This window comes from Mytilus californianus, unplaced genomic scaffold (assembly GCF_021869535.1).
Source record: "Mytilus californianus isolate M0D057914Y unplaced genomic scaffold, xbMytCali1.0.p SCAF_4, whole genome shotgun sequence".
Lineage (NCBI taxonomy): Eukaryota > Metazoa > Mollusca > Bivalvia > Mytilida > Mytilidae > Mytilus > Mytilus californianus.
Genome location: NW_026262690.1, coordinates 98,896,324 through 98,911,173, shown reverse-complemented (window position 1 = coordinate 98,911,173; position 14,850 = coordinate 98,896,324). Strand labels below are relative to the sequence as shown.

The 14,850-nt window shown below is 33.2% G+C and overlaps 1 protein-coding gene across 2 annotated transcripts in view; it reads right to left on the bottom strand.

Moving 5' to 3' along the window:
• The window catches only part of LOC127698940 (acetyl-coenzyme A synthetase 2-like, mitochondrial), a 345,845-nt gene that overhangs the window by 86,708 nt on the left and 244,287 nt on the right, over nt 1-14,850 (bottom strand). For both annotated transcript variants that reach the window (XM_052202708.1, XM_052202709.1), the window contains exon 11: nt 9,832-9,959. In XM_052202708.1, coding sequence (XP_052058668.1) covers nt 9,832-9,959 — 128 coding nt within the window. The remainder of the gene's footprint in view (nt 1-9,831; nt 9,960-14,850) is intronic.

Below are 14,850 nucleotides of genomic sequence, written 5' to 3'. Positions count from 1 at the left end.
TTTGCACAATACTGTGCAATTAAATATTTCTTGCTATTGCGCAATACTGTACAATTGACAATTTCTTGCTATTGCGCAATATTGTGCTATTGGATATTTCTTGCTATTGCGCAATACTGTGCAATTGAAGATTTCTTGCTATTGCGCAATACTGTGCAATTGAAGATTTCTTGCTATTGTGCAATACTGTGCAATTGAAAATTTCTTGCTATTGCACAATACTTATTATATAATAATTTACACATCCTGTTTGGTGTGTATCTCCTACCATATCATTATTATTTGCTTTTAAATATAAATCAGAAATAACCAACTTAAAATGGAAAATTTTAAAAGAAAAAAAAAAGGAAAAAAAGAAAAAAAATTTTTGGGGGTTATGGTACCAACAGTAAAGGAAATTTTTTGAACCCCCTTATGATTCATCACCCCAAACCCAATCCCAGCCTTCCCTTTGTGGTATGGTACCTTGCAGTACAATTTCAGAGAGATCCATACACTTGAACACAAGTTATTGTCTGGAAACTAGAAAAATGTGTTTTTTGGCCCCTTTTTGGCCCCAAATTCCTAAATGTTTAGGGCAATTACACATAAACTGAAACCCAGCTTTCCCTTTGTGATATGGAACCTTGTAGTACAATTTCAGAAAGATCCATACACTTACACACAAGTTATTGTCCTGAAACTAGAAAAATGCTTGTTTTTTGCCCCTTTTTGGCCCCTAATTCCTAAAATATTGAGGCAATTACCCCCATCATCAATCCCAGCCTTCCCTTTGTGGTATGGTACCTTGCAGTACAATTTCAGAGAGATCCATACACTTGAACACAAGTTATTGTCATGAAACTAGAAAAATGCTTGTTTTTTGCCCCTTTTTTGGCCCCTCATTCCTAAAATTTTGAGGCAATTACCCCCAAAATCAATCCCAGCATTCCTTTTGTGATATGGAACCTTGTGGTACAATGTCAGAGAGATCCATACACTAACACACAAGTTATGTCTGGAAGTTACAAAAATGCTTATTTTTGGCCCCTTTTTGGCCCCTAATTCCTTTACTGTTGGTACTATAACCCCCAAAATCAATCCCAACCTTCCTTTTGTGGTATTGAACCTTGTGGTAAAATTTCATAGAGATCCATTGACTTAAACTAAAGTTAGAGTGCGAAAACCAATGTGTCTTCGGACGACGCCGGACGACGCCAGACGACGACGACGACGACGACGACGACGACGCCAACGTCATACCAATATACGACCAGAAATTTTTTTTTGCGGTCGTATAAAAATAGCTACTTCCGGTTTACACATGGTCACTTCCGGTTGGCTTTTCTATGTTCAAGTGGCTTGCAACGTAATGCAAAAAGTCCCATGGCTTTATCATGTATACATATGAGGTAAAAGCAAAGGTCAATATCTAGAACGTCAAATTTACCTATGACCTTCAGCTCAATTTCAAGGTCATAAACCAAGGGCTTCAAATCAAAAGACCAGCGGTCTTAATTATATATGGTTAATGAGTTATATCACTATATGCCTAATTTTTAATATAAGAGGGGAGAAAACTCCAATTTCATGTTAGTGTCCACTTTCAACCAAAATTTATGTGTTACGACATGTCGCAACTTACAATTTAGTAAAAAAATGTTGTCGATATCTTATACAGTTTTTGAAAAGAATTGAAAATAAGCCAAAATCAAAATTTAAAATATGACTTTGACCTCTGACCTTGACCTAATTTTCATTTTTTTGGACCAAGGACCTCAAATCAAAAGCACCTAGGTCTCTATCACTTATGGTTTACCAGTTAGAAATGCATATTACTTATATCACATGCATAAGGGGAAATAACTGTCATATGGAGTATACATATCGCTTCGGTCAAATAGTACAAATCATGCGAAGGATATAACGAGCAATTTTATAAAATAAATTTGTCGCTTTCTTTTGCCGTTACGGAGTAGATGTAGTCACAAGGAAAACAGTGTTTGGGGAGATAACTCTTACAAAGAAAATTGTTCGGCTTAGAATGGGTGAAAATAAAAAGCGCATAAACTGTATGATACTATATAAGAAATATCTTAGCGACATATTGCGAAACAAAAATGTTACGCCAGAATAAAATTTGGCGGAAGAAAATAATAAATTAAAAACCAATTGTTCAGAGAACAATTGAAGGTCTTTCCACCCATAAAGATTAATTTTGATATAGAACTATGAAAATTCAGTTTGAAATATCATATCCAGCGTCAAATGATAGCTTATTGTACACTGATTCCAAAAATATATGGTTTCTATACATTTTTTTCTAAATAAGGGAGATAAATTGTTACTTCCGGTTTGAAAAATGTCACTTCCGGTTTTATTTGATAGTTTATTTGATACTGATTCCAAAAATATATGGTTCAATATACTTTTACATTAAATAAGTACAAAAAATAGCTACTTCCGGTTTACACCAGGTCACTTCCGGTTGGTTTTTCCATGGTCAAGTGGCTTGCAACGTAATGCAAAAAGTCCCAAGGCTTTATCATGTATACATATGACGTAAAAGCAAAGGTCAAAATCTAGAACGTCAATTTTACCTAAGACCTTGAGTTCAATTTCAAGGTCATAAACCAAGGACCTCAAATCAAAAGACCCTAGGTCTTAGTTATATATGGTTAATGAGTCATATCACCATGCGCATATTTTTAAATACAAGAGGGGAGAAAACTCTAATTTAATGTTAGCACACCGTTTAAACCAAAATGTATGTGTTACGACATGTCGCAACTAACAATTTAGTAATAATATGTTGTCGATATCTTATACGGTTTTTGAAAAGAAGTGAAAATAAGCCAAAATCAAAATTTAGAATATGACCTTGACCAAATTTTCTTTTTTTTGGACCAAGGACTTCAAATAAAAAAACCCTAGGTCTCTATCACTTATGGTTTACCAGTTAGAAATGCAAATCACTTACATCAAATGCATAAGGGGAAATAACTCTCATATGGAGTCTCCGGAACGCTTTGGTGAAAACCAAACTCACCATCCTGAAGATACAGCGAGCAATTTGATAAAATAAATTTGTAGTAATCTGCTACGGTTGCAAAGGAGTAGTGGACACAAGAAAAACAGTGTTTGGGGAGATAACTCTTACAACACAAAGTCTTCGGTTCAATGGTGTCAGTTTTAAAAGCGTATAAACTTTTCCATATCATATGCGTAATATCTAAGCGACATCTTGTGAAATAACAATACCCTGCAAGAACAAAATTTAGGCGGAAGAAAAAAAAAATAATAATCAAAACAAAAACAATAGGTCTTTCCACAGAAAAGAGGAAAGACCTAATAATAATAATAATAATCAGAACAAATACAATAGGTCTTTCCACAGAAAAGTGGAAAGACCTAATAAACAGGCGAAATACAGTAAGGTCTTTCCATTAAGAAAGGAAAGATCTTAAAAATCAGAACAAAATGTATAGGTCTTTCCACGGAAAAGTGGAAAGACCTAATAACAAGCAATTTGAGAGAATTGCATGTCAATACATAGTCCCCTACCGGTTAAAAATTCATTGTACTGAAAGAAAATGTTAACTTGATCTATAACATGTCATGGTGTAAACTTTATAACAAATATTAAGTCAATATATTCAAGCATGACGAAAAAAAATTGGAAAACTGATTATTTGAGTGAATTTTCCAAGTCCAAGGACCCTACTAACTCTGCACAAAATCATCAGACCGGAACAAAATTTGAACTTGATCTGTAACTTGTCATGATAAAATTATATACAAACTATCAAATCAATATCTTCAAGCATGACAAAACTAGAGGCTCTCAAGAGCCTGTGTCGCTCACCTGTATTTACTGATGCTTTGGAAATCATGTAAAATAAGGTTAAAATCATAATTAATAATATTAGATATTAGACATTATAATGATATCTAAGATAACAAAAAACTGCAAAATTTCTGTAAAATTACTAACTCAGGGACAGCAACCCAACAACGGGTTGTCGGATTCGTCTGAAAATTTCAGGGCAGATAAATCTAAATCTGATGAACATTTTTGCCACCTGTCAGATTTGCTCTAAATGCTTTAGTTTCAGAGATATAAACTAAAAACTGCATTTTACCCCTATGTTCTATTTTTTACCATGTCGGCCATGATGGTTGGAAGGCGGGGTCATCGGACAAATTTTTTAAACTAGATACCCTAATAATTATTATGGCCAAGTATTGTAAAATTTGTCTCAGTAGTTTCAGAGAAGAAGATTTTTGTAAAAGATTACAAAAATTTATGAAAAATTGTAAAAAATTGAATATAAAGGGCAATAACTCCTAAAGGGGTCGACTGACAATTTTGGTCATGTCGACTTATTTGTAGATCTTACTTTACTGAACATTATTGCTGTTTACAGTTTATCTCTATCTATAATAATATTCAAGATAATAACCAAAAACTGCAAAATTTCCTTAAAATTACCAATTCAGGGGCAGCAACCCAACAACGGGTTGTTAGATTTGTCTGAAAATTTCAGGGCAGATAGATCTTGACCTGATAATCAGTTTTACCTATGTCAGATTTACTCTAAATGCTTTGGTTTCAGAGATATAAGCTAAAATCTACACTTTACCCCTATGTTCTATTTTTAGCCATGGCGGCCATCTTGGTTGGTTGGTGGGGTCATCGGACACATTTTTTAAACTAGATACTCTAATGATGATTGTGGCCAATTTGGTTAAATTTGCCTCAGTGGTTTCAGAGGAGAAGATTTTGTAAAAGCTAACGACGACGGACGACGACGACGGACGACGGACGCCAAGTGATGAAAAAAAGCTCATTTGGCCCTTCGGGCCAGGTGAGCTAAAAAAAGGCGGAAAACTGATTATTTGGGTGAATTTTATAAGTCCAAGGACCATAACTCTGCACAAAATCATCAGATCGGAATAAAATTCGAACTTGATCTGTAACGTGCCATGATAAAACTATATACCAAATATCAAATCCATATCTTCAAGCATGCAGACCTAAATAAGATAAATGAAGTGAATGATTCTAAATGCTACTGCAGTTCTCTTGTTGCAGATACCATCCATTACTTTCAAGAATGCCAATCATATCACAACCAAAGAATACCTCTGGTTAATGATCTTACAAATATGAATTATACACATTTATATTGAAACGCTGTTGTTTGGAAAAGATGCATATAATTACGAAACTAACTCTAAAATGTTTGATAAAGTTCGTTGTTTCATTAAACAGTCAAAAAGATTTTAACATACCAAGTCAGCAGTTTTGTCTTTGTCATTTTTCTTTTCTGTTCTATTTGCTTTTTTTTAAAGTTTTTTTTTCTTTTGCCATACCAATGTGTGACTCCTTCCTTTATTTTCTATAACTGAAGCTATATTATTTATGTGTTTGCTGTCATCACATATGTGTATTGTACATGTAAGGAGATGACTTAATATAAGTTGTAACAACTTGTGTTAAATCCTATTGCTTGATTAATGCAATAAAATATTATTAAATTAATAAAAAATAGATATGCCTGTAATGAAGTAAAATTGTTGGGCACAAAAGTGTTCGTATGCTTTAAACATCCTATTGCAGATAATAATGATGCTTGCAATAATTTATCGTCATAGACTCAAAAGATGATGAGGCACTGACACTGGAGTAAGACTTCACCAATGCACCTACGTTGTCGGAATCATTCGTAGCAGGCCTCCTACGTATGTCAACTGTAATTATTTCGTCTTTTCAAAGCCCTTTGGAAATACTAATCTCGCAGTGAATGATTTATTATAAAAAGTATTTACCGAAAACCTGTTACTTTTTCTCTGAATAGATCTTATCATCCAGATAGTAAATTTGTAAAAGATTCCGTGAAAAAAAACCTAATAATTGTTATTTGAGGTATGTCTGATGAGTTACGAGTTTCTATTTTTAGACTTAAATTTTCCCATTCCATCAATGTCATTCAGACTCTCTCTGGACTTTACATATAAAATTGATATAACTCCAAAACACATTTATTTTTAGCAATAAGTTTTGACCAATCGGAAGATATGTATAAGAGAAGGGAAACATACCAAAGGGACAATCATAATTAACAATTTACTGCGAGATTAATATTTACATAGGGCTGTTAGAAGACAAATAATTACGGTTGACATACTTAGGAGGCCTGCTACGAATGATTCCGACAACATAGGTAGGCATGTCATACACCGTTGTGTAGATAAATCAATGTATATTTACGGCATAACACGTTTTAATGGGGTAGACAACCGAGGAATCGAAATATAACGAAAGTTCGCGACCGATTGTCATTTTTCAAAAATACGAGTTAAGTACCTTGTGTTATATTAAGGCATATATGCATTTTTTTTTCAAAGACAAGTGCTTGTGGATTCAGCATATCAAAAAACCCATATATTCAATTTTTGATGAAATCAAACAAAGTTTAATTTTTGACCCTTTGGACCTCAATGTGGACCAATTTAAAAACGGAACCCAAAATCCAAGCTCTGAATTTATGGTAGAGAGCTGTCTCATTGCCATTCATACCACATCTTCTTATTTTTATATAGACTTCATTTATGGTAAGACGTGAAAAAGATGCTTGACCTTAATATACAAGATCATACAAAGTAAGATTATGGAACGCCACAGCTGTCGTATTTGGTATACTGACATAACGTTATGGGGTTTTATTATTGCTTATTGATATTTTGTCTTTACATAATATGGGTTCGACATTACTTAATGATGTTTTCAAATTACTTAATGATGTTTTGATATTACTCAATATGGTATAAAGTAATGACAAAACCATATATATCAAGTCAATACGAAACCATATCATTTAATATGATTTCAACAATACTTAATGTCGTTGTGTCATTAGGCAATGTGGTTTTAACATTACCTGATGTGTATGTGGGTTACCGCAATGTAGTTGTTTCATTACATGATGTGGTTTTGTTATTTCGTAATGATGATTTGACAATTCTTTGACGATTACACTACATGATGCGTTCATTCCAGTATTTGATGTGGTTCCGTCATTCTTTGAAGTTGTTAACACATTACTTGATGAAACAAGAGTGCACACGCTGAAATGTCTCGCCTTCTTTACTGACTATTGATTTTATGTTGATAGTCCTAAATATAAAGCTTTTCTAAAAGTATCACATAAACTTAACATGATCCAAGAAAATGAGGTCAAGGTCAGATAAACCAAACCGGAAATACATGTACACCTAACAATCATTCAATACACCAAATATAGTTGACCTATTGCTTATAGTTTCTAAGAAACAGACTTAAACAGGAAAACTAAATATTGACCAATGAACCATGAAAATAAGGTCAAGGTCAGATGAACCATGCCAGACAGACATGTATACCTTACAATCAATCTATGCATTATATATAGTTGACCTATTGCTTATAATATCTAAGAAACAAACTTACCCATAAAAACTTAACATTGACCAATGAACCATGAAAATGAGGTCAAGGTCAGATGATATCTGCCAGACAGACATATACACCTTACAATCATTCCATACAACAAATATAGTTGACGAAAACACAAAAAATAAACACTGAGCAATAAACCGTGAAAATGAGGTCAAGGTCAAATAAAACCTGCCAGACTGACATGTACATTGTAAAATATTTCCATACACCAAATATAGTTGACCTATTGCATATAGTATTAGAAAAAAAGACCAAAACACAAAAACTTAACTTTAACCACTGAACTATGAAAATGAGGTCAAGGTCAGATGACACCTGCCAGTTGGACATGTACACCTTACAATCATTCCATACACCAAAAATAGAAGACCTATTGCTTATAGTATCTGATATATGGACTTGACCACGAAAACTTAACCTTGTTTACTGATCCATGATATGAGGTCGAGGTCAAGTGAAAACTATCTGACGGGCATGAGGACCTTGCAAGGTACGCACATATCAAATATTGTTATCATATTACTCATAATAAGAGAGAAATTAAAATTACAAAAAATCTTCACTTTTTTTTTCAAGTAGTCACTGAACCATGAAAATGAGGTCAAGGACAATGGACATATGATAGACAGAAACTTCATAAAATAAGGCATCTATATACAAAGTATGAAGCATCCAGGCCTTCCACTTTGGAAAATATAAAGCTTTCAAGAAGTTAGTTAACGCCGCCGCCGGATAACTATCCCTATGTCGAGCTTTCTGCGACAAAAGTCGCAGGCTCGACAATAAAACCACGTGACCAATTGGGAAACAACTAGTTCTTTTTTTTTAACCGATGTCCATGTCGTTTGTTTAATGTGCCTCAGATGAGTGTAGTATCTATCGAGTTAAAGTTCAAATTCAAGTTCGAGTTGCAGTTCATAGTTATTTGATATGAAAAAGGGACTGAGGGGCATGCGTATCTTATGGGGACCGGCAGCCAAAAATGAAAAACAAGAGGCTCATGAGAACCTGATATCGCTAACCTGTAATTTCAGTTTCAGGCATTTGACTTATTTGTAGATCTTACTTTGCTGAACAATTTTGTCATTTACGCATTCTCTCTTTCTATAATAATATTAAAGATAATACATAACTCAAAACTGTAAAATTTCCTAAAAATTAACTATTTCTGGACAGTAACCCAACAATAAGTTGTTCTATTGGTCTGAAGATTACTTGACAGGTAGATCTAAACCTGTTTAACACTTTCACCTATGTCAGTTTTGCTCTTACTGCTCTAGTTTTTGAGATGACAGACAAAAACTTCATTTGACCCCTATGTTCTATTTTTAGAAACTGCCGTCATATTTTTAAATGGATCAAATCATAGCAGATATATCTTGACTTATTCATCACTTTAACTATTATCACTTTTGCTCTAACTGCTACAGTTTTTGAGATAAAAGCCAAAAACTGCATTTGACCCCTATGTTCTATTTTTAGCCATGGCGGCCATGTTTGTTAATGGATCAAAACAACGGATACAATTTATAAACCAGTTACCTTAAGGGAATTCAGTTAAAGTTTAGAAGTATTAGGCCCAGTAGTTTCAGAGGAGAAGATTTGTAAATGTTAGCAAACATGATGAACAAATTGTGTAAAATTGTCTTTAAAAACTCCTTAAGGGGTCAATTGAAAATTTTGGTTATATTTACTTTTATTGTAGATCTTACTTTGCTGAACATTTTTGCTGTTTACAGTTTATCTTTATCTTCAATAATATTCAAGGTTATAGCCAAAAACTGCAAAATTTCCTTAAAATTACCAATTAAGTGGCAGCAACCCAACAATGGGTTGTTCGGTTCGTCTGAAAATTTCAGGGCTGATAGATCTTGACCTATTGAACATTTTTACCCCTTTGTCAGATTTGCTCTAAATGCTTTTGTTTTTGAAATAGTTTACGACGACGACGACAGATGACGACGAACGCCAAGTGATGGCATAAGCTTACATGGCCCTTCGGGCCAGGTGAGCTAAAAAGTAATAAAAATAACAATATTTCGGACATAATGGTGATATACCCTACCCATGTGTTCCGCCCGTTTTTCCCCATAGCTCTTAAATGGAAGCAGTATTAAAGTAAAAATTCGTTAAGGGTTCCGCGGAACCCTGTGTCTCGCCTGAGATTGACCCCTATTTTTTATTTAGAGTAAGAGACTGTTTTAGTAAAATATTCTATATTTTTCAAATTGAAATGGAGTTTTATCGTGGAAAAAATGTGGGTAAAAATTCCGAACAACTAACAATACTGTTTCTTGGATAAGTTTTCAAGTTAAAGTTATCATTAAAAACTGAATAAAAACTTGACATACAATTACGTCTTCAATTTCAGCCGTTCCTAATCTATGACCACTAACATTCAGTACATCATCCATTCTTCCTGTTATTCGGTAATAACCTTTCTTATCTCTGACTGCTCCATCACCACTGAAGTAATAGCCTGTTCAGAAAAGAAAGTTGTTTTACGTTGAAATTGCAAAACTACATACATGTATATTCAACCCTTAACAGATAGTTAATTCCAAAAGAACAGTCCAAAACCAACAAAATTTTGTCTTAGTACACTCATGCCAACAAGAAAACACCATATATGACGTATGCCTGTGGTGTTTACTATGAAAAAAAAAACATTTAATTTAAATCTTACACTTTAAGTATCAATAACTATTGGCAGCCATCTTTGTTGTAGGAACCAATCTATAAATAAGTACTTAAGTAGTTTTATTCAAATAAAGACCAACCATTGCTAACTTTTCAATAACAGCATAAATATATATAACAATCACAACAACCCAAGGGGCTGTCAAAATCACAGCTAACAATTTTGTTCTTTTATTTATTAGTGTAATTATTATCGCAATAAAAGACCGTACAGTACCTCAACAACGGAAGAGTACAACAAGAGTGCACACGCTGAAATGTCTCGCCTCCTATACTGACCATTGATTTTATGTTGATAGTCGTAATATAAAGTTTTACTACAAGTATCACATTAACATTTTTGATCCAAGAAAATGAGGTCAAGGTCAAATAAACCAAGCTGGAAATACATGTACACCTTTAATACAATCATTCCATACACCGAATATAGATGACCTATTTCTTATAGTATAAAAGAAATAGACCAAACCATGGAAAATTTATATTGACCAATGAACCATGAAAATGAGGTCAAAGTCAGATGAACCCTGCCAAACAGACATCTACACCTTAAAATCATTCCATGCATCAAATATAGTTGCCCTATTGTTTATAGTATCTAAGAAACAAAGTTAACCAGGAAAACTGAACATTGACCAATGAACCATGAAAATGAGGTGAAGGTCAGATGATACCTGCCAGACAGACATATAAACCTTACAATCATTCCATACACCAAATATAGTTGACCTATTGCTTAAAGTTAAAGAAAAACAGACCAAAACACAAAAACTTAACATTGAGCAATGAACAATGAAAATGAGGTAAAGGTCAAATAAAACATTGGCAGACTGACATGTACATCGTAAAATATTTCCATACACCAAATATAGTTGACCTATGTATATGAAGACTTTGCTGTCAGTCTATATCTATAACTTACGATCATTCTATAAATTCTATAAATCGAATTAGTTGAAACAAGAGGCTCTCAAGAGCCTGAATCGCTCACCTGTAATTTTTTGCTTAAATCTTTCATCAATGATTATTTTTGCTTTTCAATATATATTAATGAATGGCTTAAAGCTTCCATTGAAATGTTCTTTGTATCTGTCATATTTTCTTCAAAATCAAAGAAATGCATTTTACCCCTTTGTTTCATTTTAGCCATAGTGGCTATGTTTCTTGACGTACAAGAAAATAAAATACAAAATTTATACTAGATACTCTGAAACTCATTCAGCCCAAGTTTGGCTGAAATTGATTCAGCAGTTTCAAAGGAGAAATTTTTTTAAAGTAAGCAAACTAAATGAACTAATTGTGAAAAATTGATTTTAAAGGACAATAACTCCTTAAGGGGACAATTGACAATTTTGGTCATACGAACTTATTTGTAGATCTTACTTTGCTGAACATTTTTGCTGTTTACAGTTTATCTTTATCATTAATAATATTCAAGATAATAACCAAAATCTGCAAAATTTCAATAAAACTACCAATAAAGTGGCAGCAATCCAACAATGGGTTGTTAGATTCATCTGAAAATTTCAGGGCTGACAGAGCTTGGCCTAATAAACATTTTTACCTCTCATCAGATTAGCTCTAAATGCTTTGGTTTTTGAGATATAAGCCAAAAATTGCATTTTTCCCCTACGTTCTATTTTTAGCCATGACGGCCATGTTTTTTTACGAAACAGAAAATAAAACACAAACTTTATTCTAGATACCCTTAGAATCATTCAGCTTAAGTTTGGTTGGAATTGGTGCAGTAGTTTCAGAGAAGAAGATTTTTTAAAGTTAGAAAACATGATAAACAAGCATTCTGAGAGTATTGCATGGCAATACATAGTCCCCTACCGGGTAAAAATTCATTATACTGGAAAAAATGCTAACTTGTTCTATAACTTGTCATGGAGTAAACAAAAAGACATTATCAAGTCAATAACTTCAAGTATGACTAAAAACAGTGTGGAAAACTGATTATATGAGTGAATTTTTCAAGTCCAAGGACCATAACTCTGCACAAAATTATCAGACCGAAACAAAAATTCGTACTTGATCTGTAACTTGTCATGATAAAACTATATACCAATTATCAATCAATATCTTCAAGAGCGATAAAAAAAAAGTGTGGAAAACACTTTAATATTAGATATGCTTAATAGTTATCTAAAATTAGATATGATGTAATACAGTAAAATTGAGAATGGAAATGGGGAATATGTCAAAGAGACAACAACCCGACCAAAGAGCAGACAACAGCCGAAGGCCACCAATGGGTCTTCAATGCAGCGAGAAAATCCCGCACCCGGAGGTGGTCCTCAGCTGGCCCGTAAATAAAATTGTGTGTGTATTACTATTTTCAAATTATAATCAATAGTTCCAAATATTTTTTCTTTCAATTGTCACAAACTAATATAGATTTGTAACTTATCTATAAAATGTCAACAATTTTTATCTACACAATGCAATGTGATGAAATATATACATTAATAAAAATAGATTATTATCTAATTAAAGGATTTCACTTCAAATTTTTTTTTTATATATATAGCATTCAGAAAATTAGTTTATACAAAATAACAAACACACCTGCAAAAAAAATCTTCAAACAATTTATTAAAGAATGTCTTTTAAAAAATGAGTTATCTCCCTTTGTACAGAAATATGGTTTAACATAGTACTCTATCATTAGATATGGTCCAGAGTTATGGTACATAACTCTGGACTAAATCATCAGACCGGAACAAAATTCGAACTTGATCTATAACTTGTCATTATAAAACTATATACCAAATATTTAGTGGCAGCAACCCAACAATGGGTTATCAGATTCAACTGAAAATTTCAGGGCTGATAGAACTTCACCTAATAAACACTTTAACCCCAAGTCAGATTTGCTCTAAATGCTTTGGTTTTTGAGATATAAGCCAAAAACTGCATTTTTCCCCTAGGTTTAGGTCATAGCAAATGTATAGCTATGAAACCAATTCAGAAATCTGCTCGGGTCGGCCAGTTTAAAATGGCCGTCAGAAAATTAACAAAAAAACATCATAAAAAATTATGAAAAATAAATCTAAAAATTTACATAATCAAGAAAACGAGATCACGGTCAGGTTAAAATGATCGGATGGACATGTACACCTAACAATCATTCTACCCATTAGGAAAGTTGACCTATAAAATATAGTATCTGAAATAACCAACCTTATAATGAAATATTGATATAATTAACCAATGAACAATGACATTTAGGACACCAAAGACCGAATGAAGTACATATAAGCAACTATAGACAACCGTTTCGCCTTCAACATTGATCACAAGAGTGCACATGCTGAAATGTCTCGCCTGCTTTAGTAACCATGGTTGATTAATTTTGATAGTCATGAAGGTAATGTTTTACAACAAGTATCACATAAACTTAACATTATCAATGATTTATGAAAATGAGGTCAAGGTCAGATAAACCAATCCACAGATATGAAACCTTACAATCATTCCCCTAGGTTTAGGTCATAGCAAATATGGTTGATCTTTTGCTTATAGTATATAAAAACAGACGTAACCAGGAAAACCTAATATTGACCAATGGACCATGAAAATGAGGTCAATGTCATATGAACTCTGCCAGACTGACCTGTACACCTTATAATAATTTACATAATAAATTACAGTTTAATTTAAAATTACTTTTTTTTCAACCAGTTGCTGAACCATGAAAATGAGCTCAAGGATAACGGACACATGACAGACGGAAACTTCGTCACATAAAGCAACTGTATACAAGGTATGAAGCCTCCAGGACTTCTACCCTCTGAAATATAAAGCTTAATAGAAGTAGTTTAAGCAGCCGCCTGATTGTAATCCTTATGTCTCGCATTCAGCGACGTTCGTCGCAGGCGAGACAAAACCCCATATCATAAAAATTTCTCCGAACTGACAAAATGAAAAATAACTAGAGGCTCTGAAGAGCCTGTGTCGCTTACCTGTATCTTCAACAATGGCTACTTTATTGTAAACTCATTATGAAAGGGGAATAACTCTATAAAGACTTAACTGACAAATTCAGTCATGTTGACATATTTGTAGATCTTGTCCTAATCATTTTTGCTTTTTAAAGTTTCTATCTACATTTGTATCTATTAAACTTTTCAAGGTTATACAATCTGAGAAATGGACATAATCACGAAAACGTAATATATGTACACTTTACAAATATACCAAATATAATTGATCTATTGCTTATAGTATCTGTGAACGGAACTTGTCGTGAAAACATAACTTTATCTGCAATTATGAAACGAATGAACAGTAGATAAACTAGGTCTAACAGAAACTTTTACCGTTTTATACCCAAATATAGTTGTCCACTTAGTTATAGCTAAAATTAAGCTGGTGATGATAAATGTTCATTGAACCACTAAAAATAGTCGAGGACAATAGACATATGCCAGACGGAAATATAATGTATCTGTATATCATATATGGATAATCAGCTCTTCTATTTTTTTTTAAATATAAACATAACTCTTTCCAAAGAACTTATGCTGCTGGTGGCGCTAGATTAACAACAATAGCTCGCATATTGCAACATAAATCTCTTCGCAGGCAAGACAAAACTAAACAAAGATTTGTGTCCATATGCCCCAATGCTTTGCTAGCACTAATACATTTGGCATATACTTTAA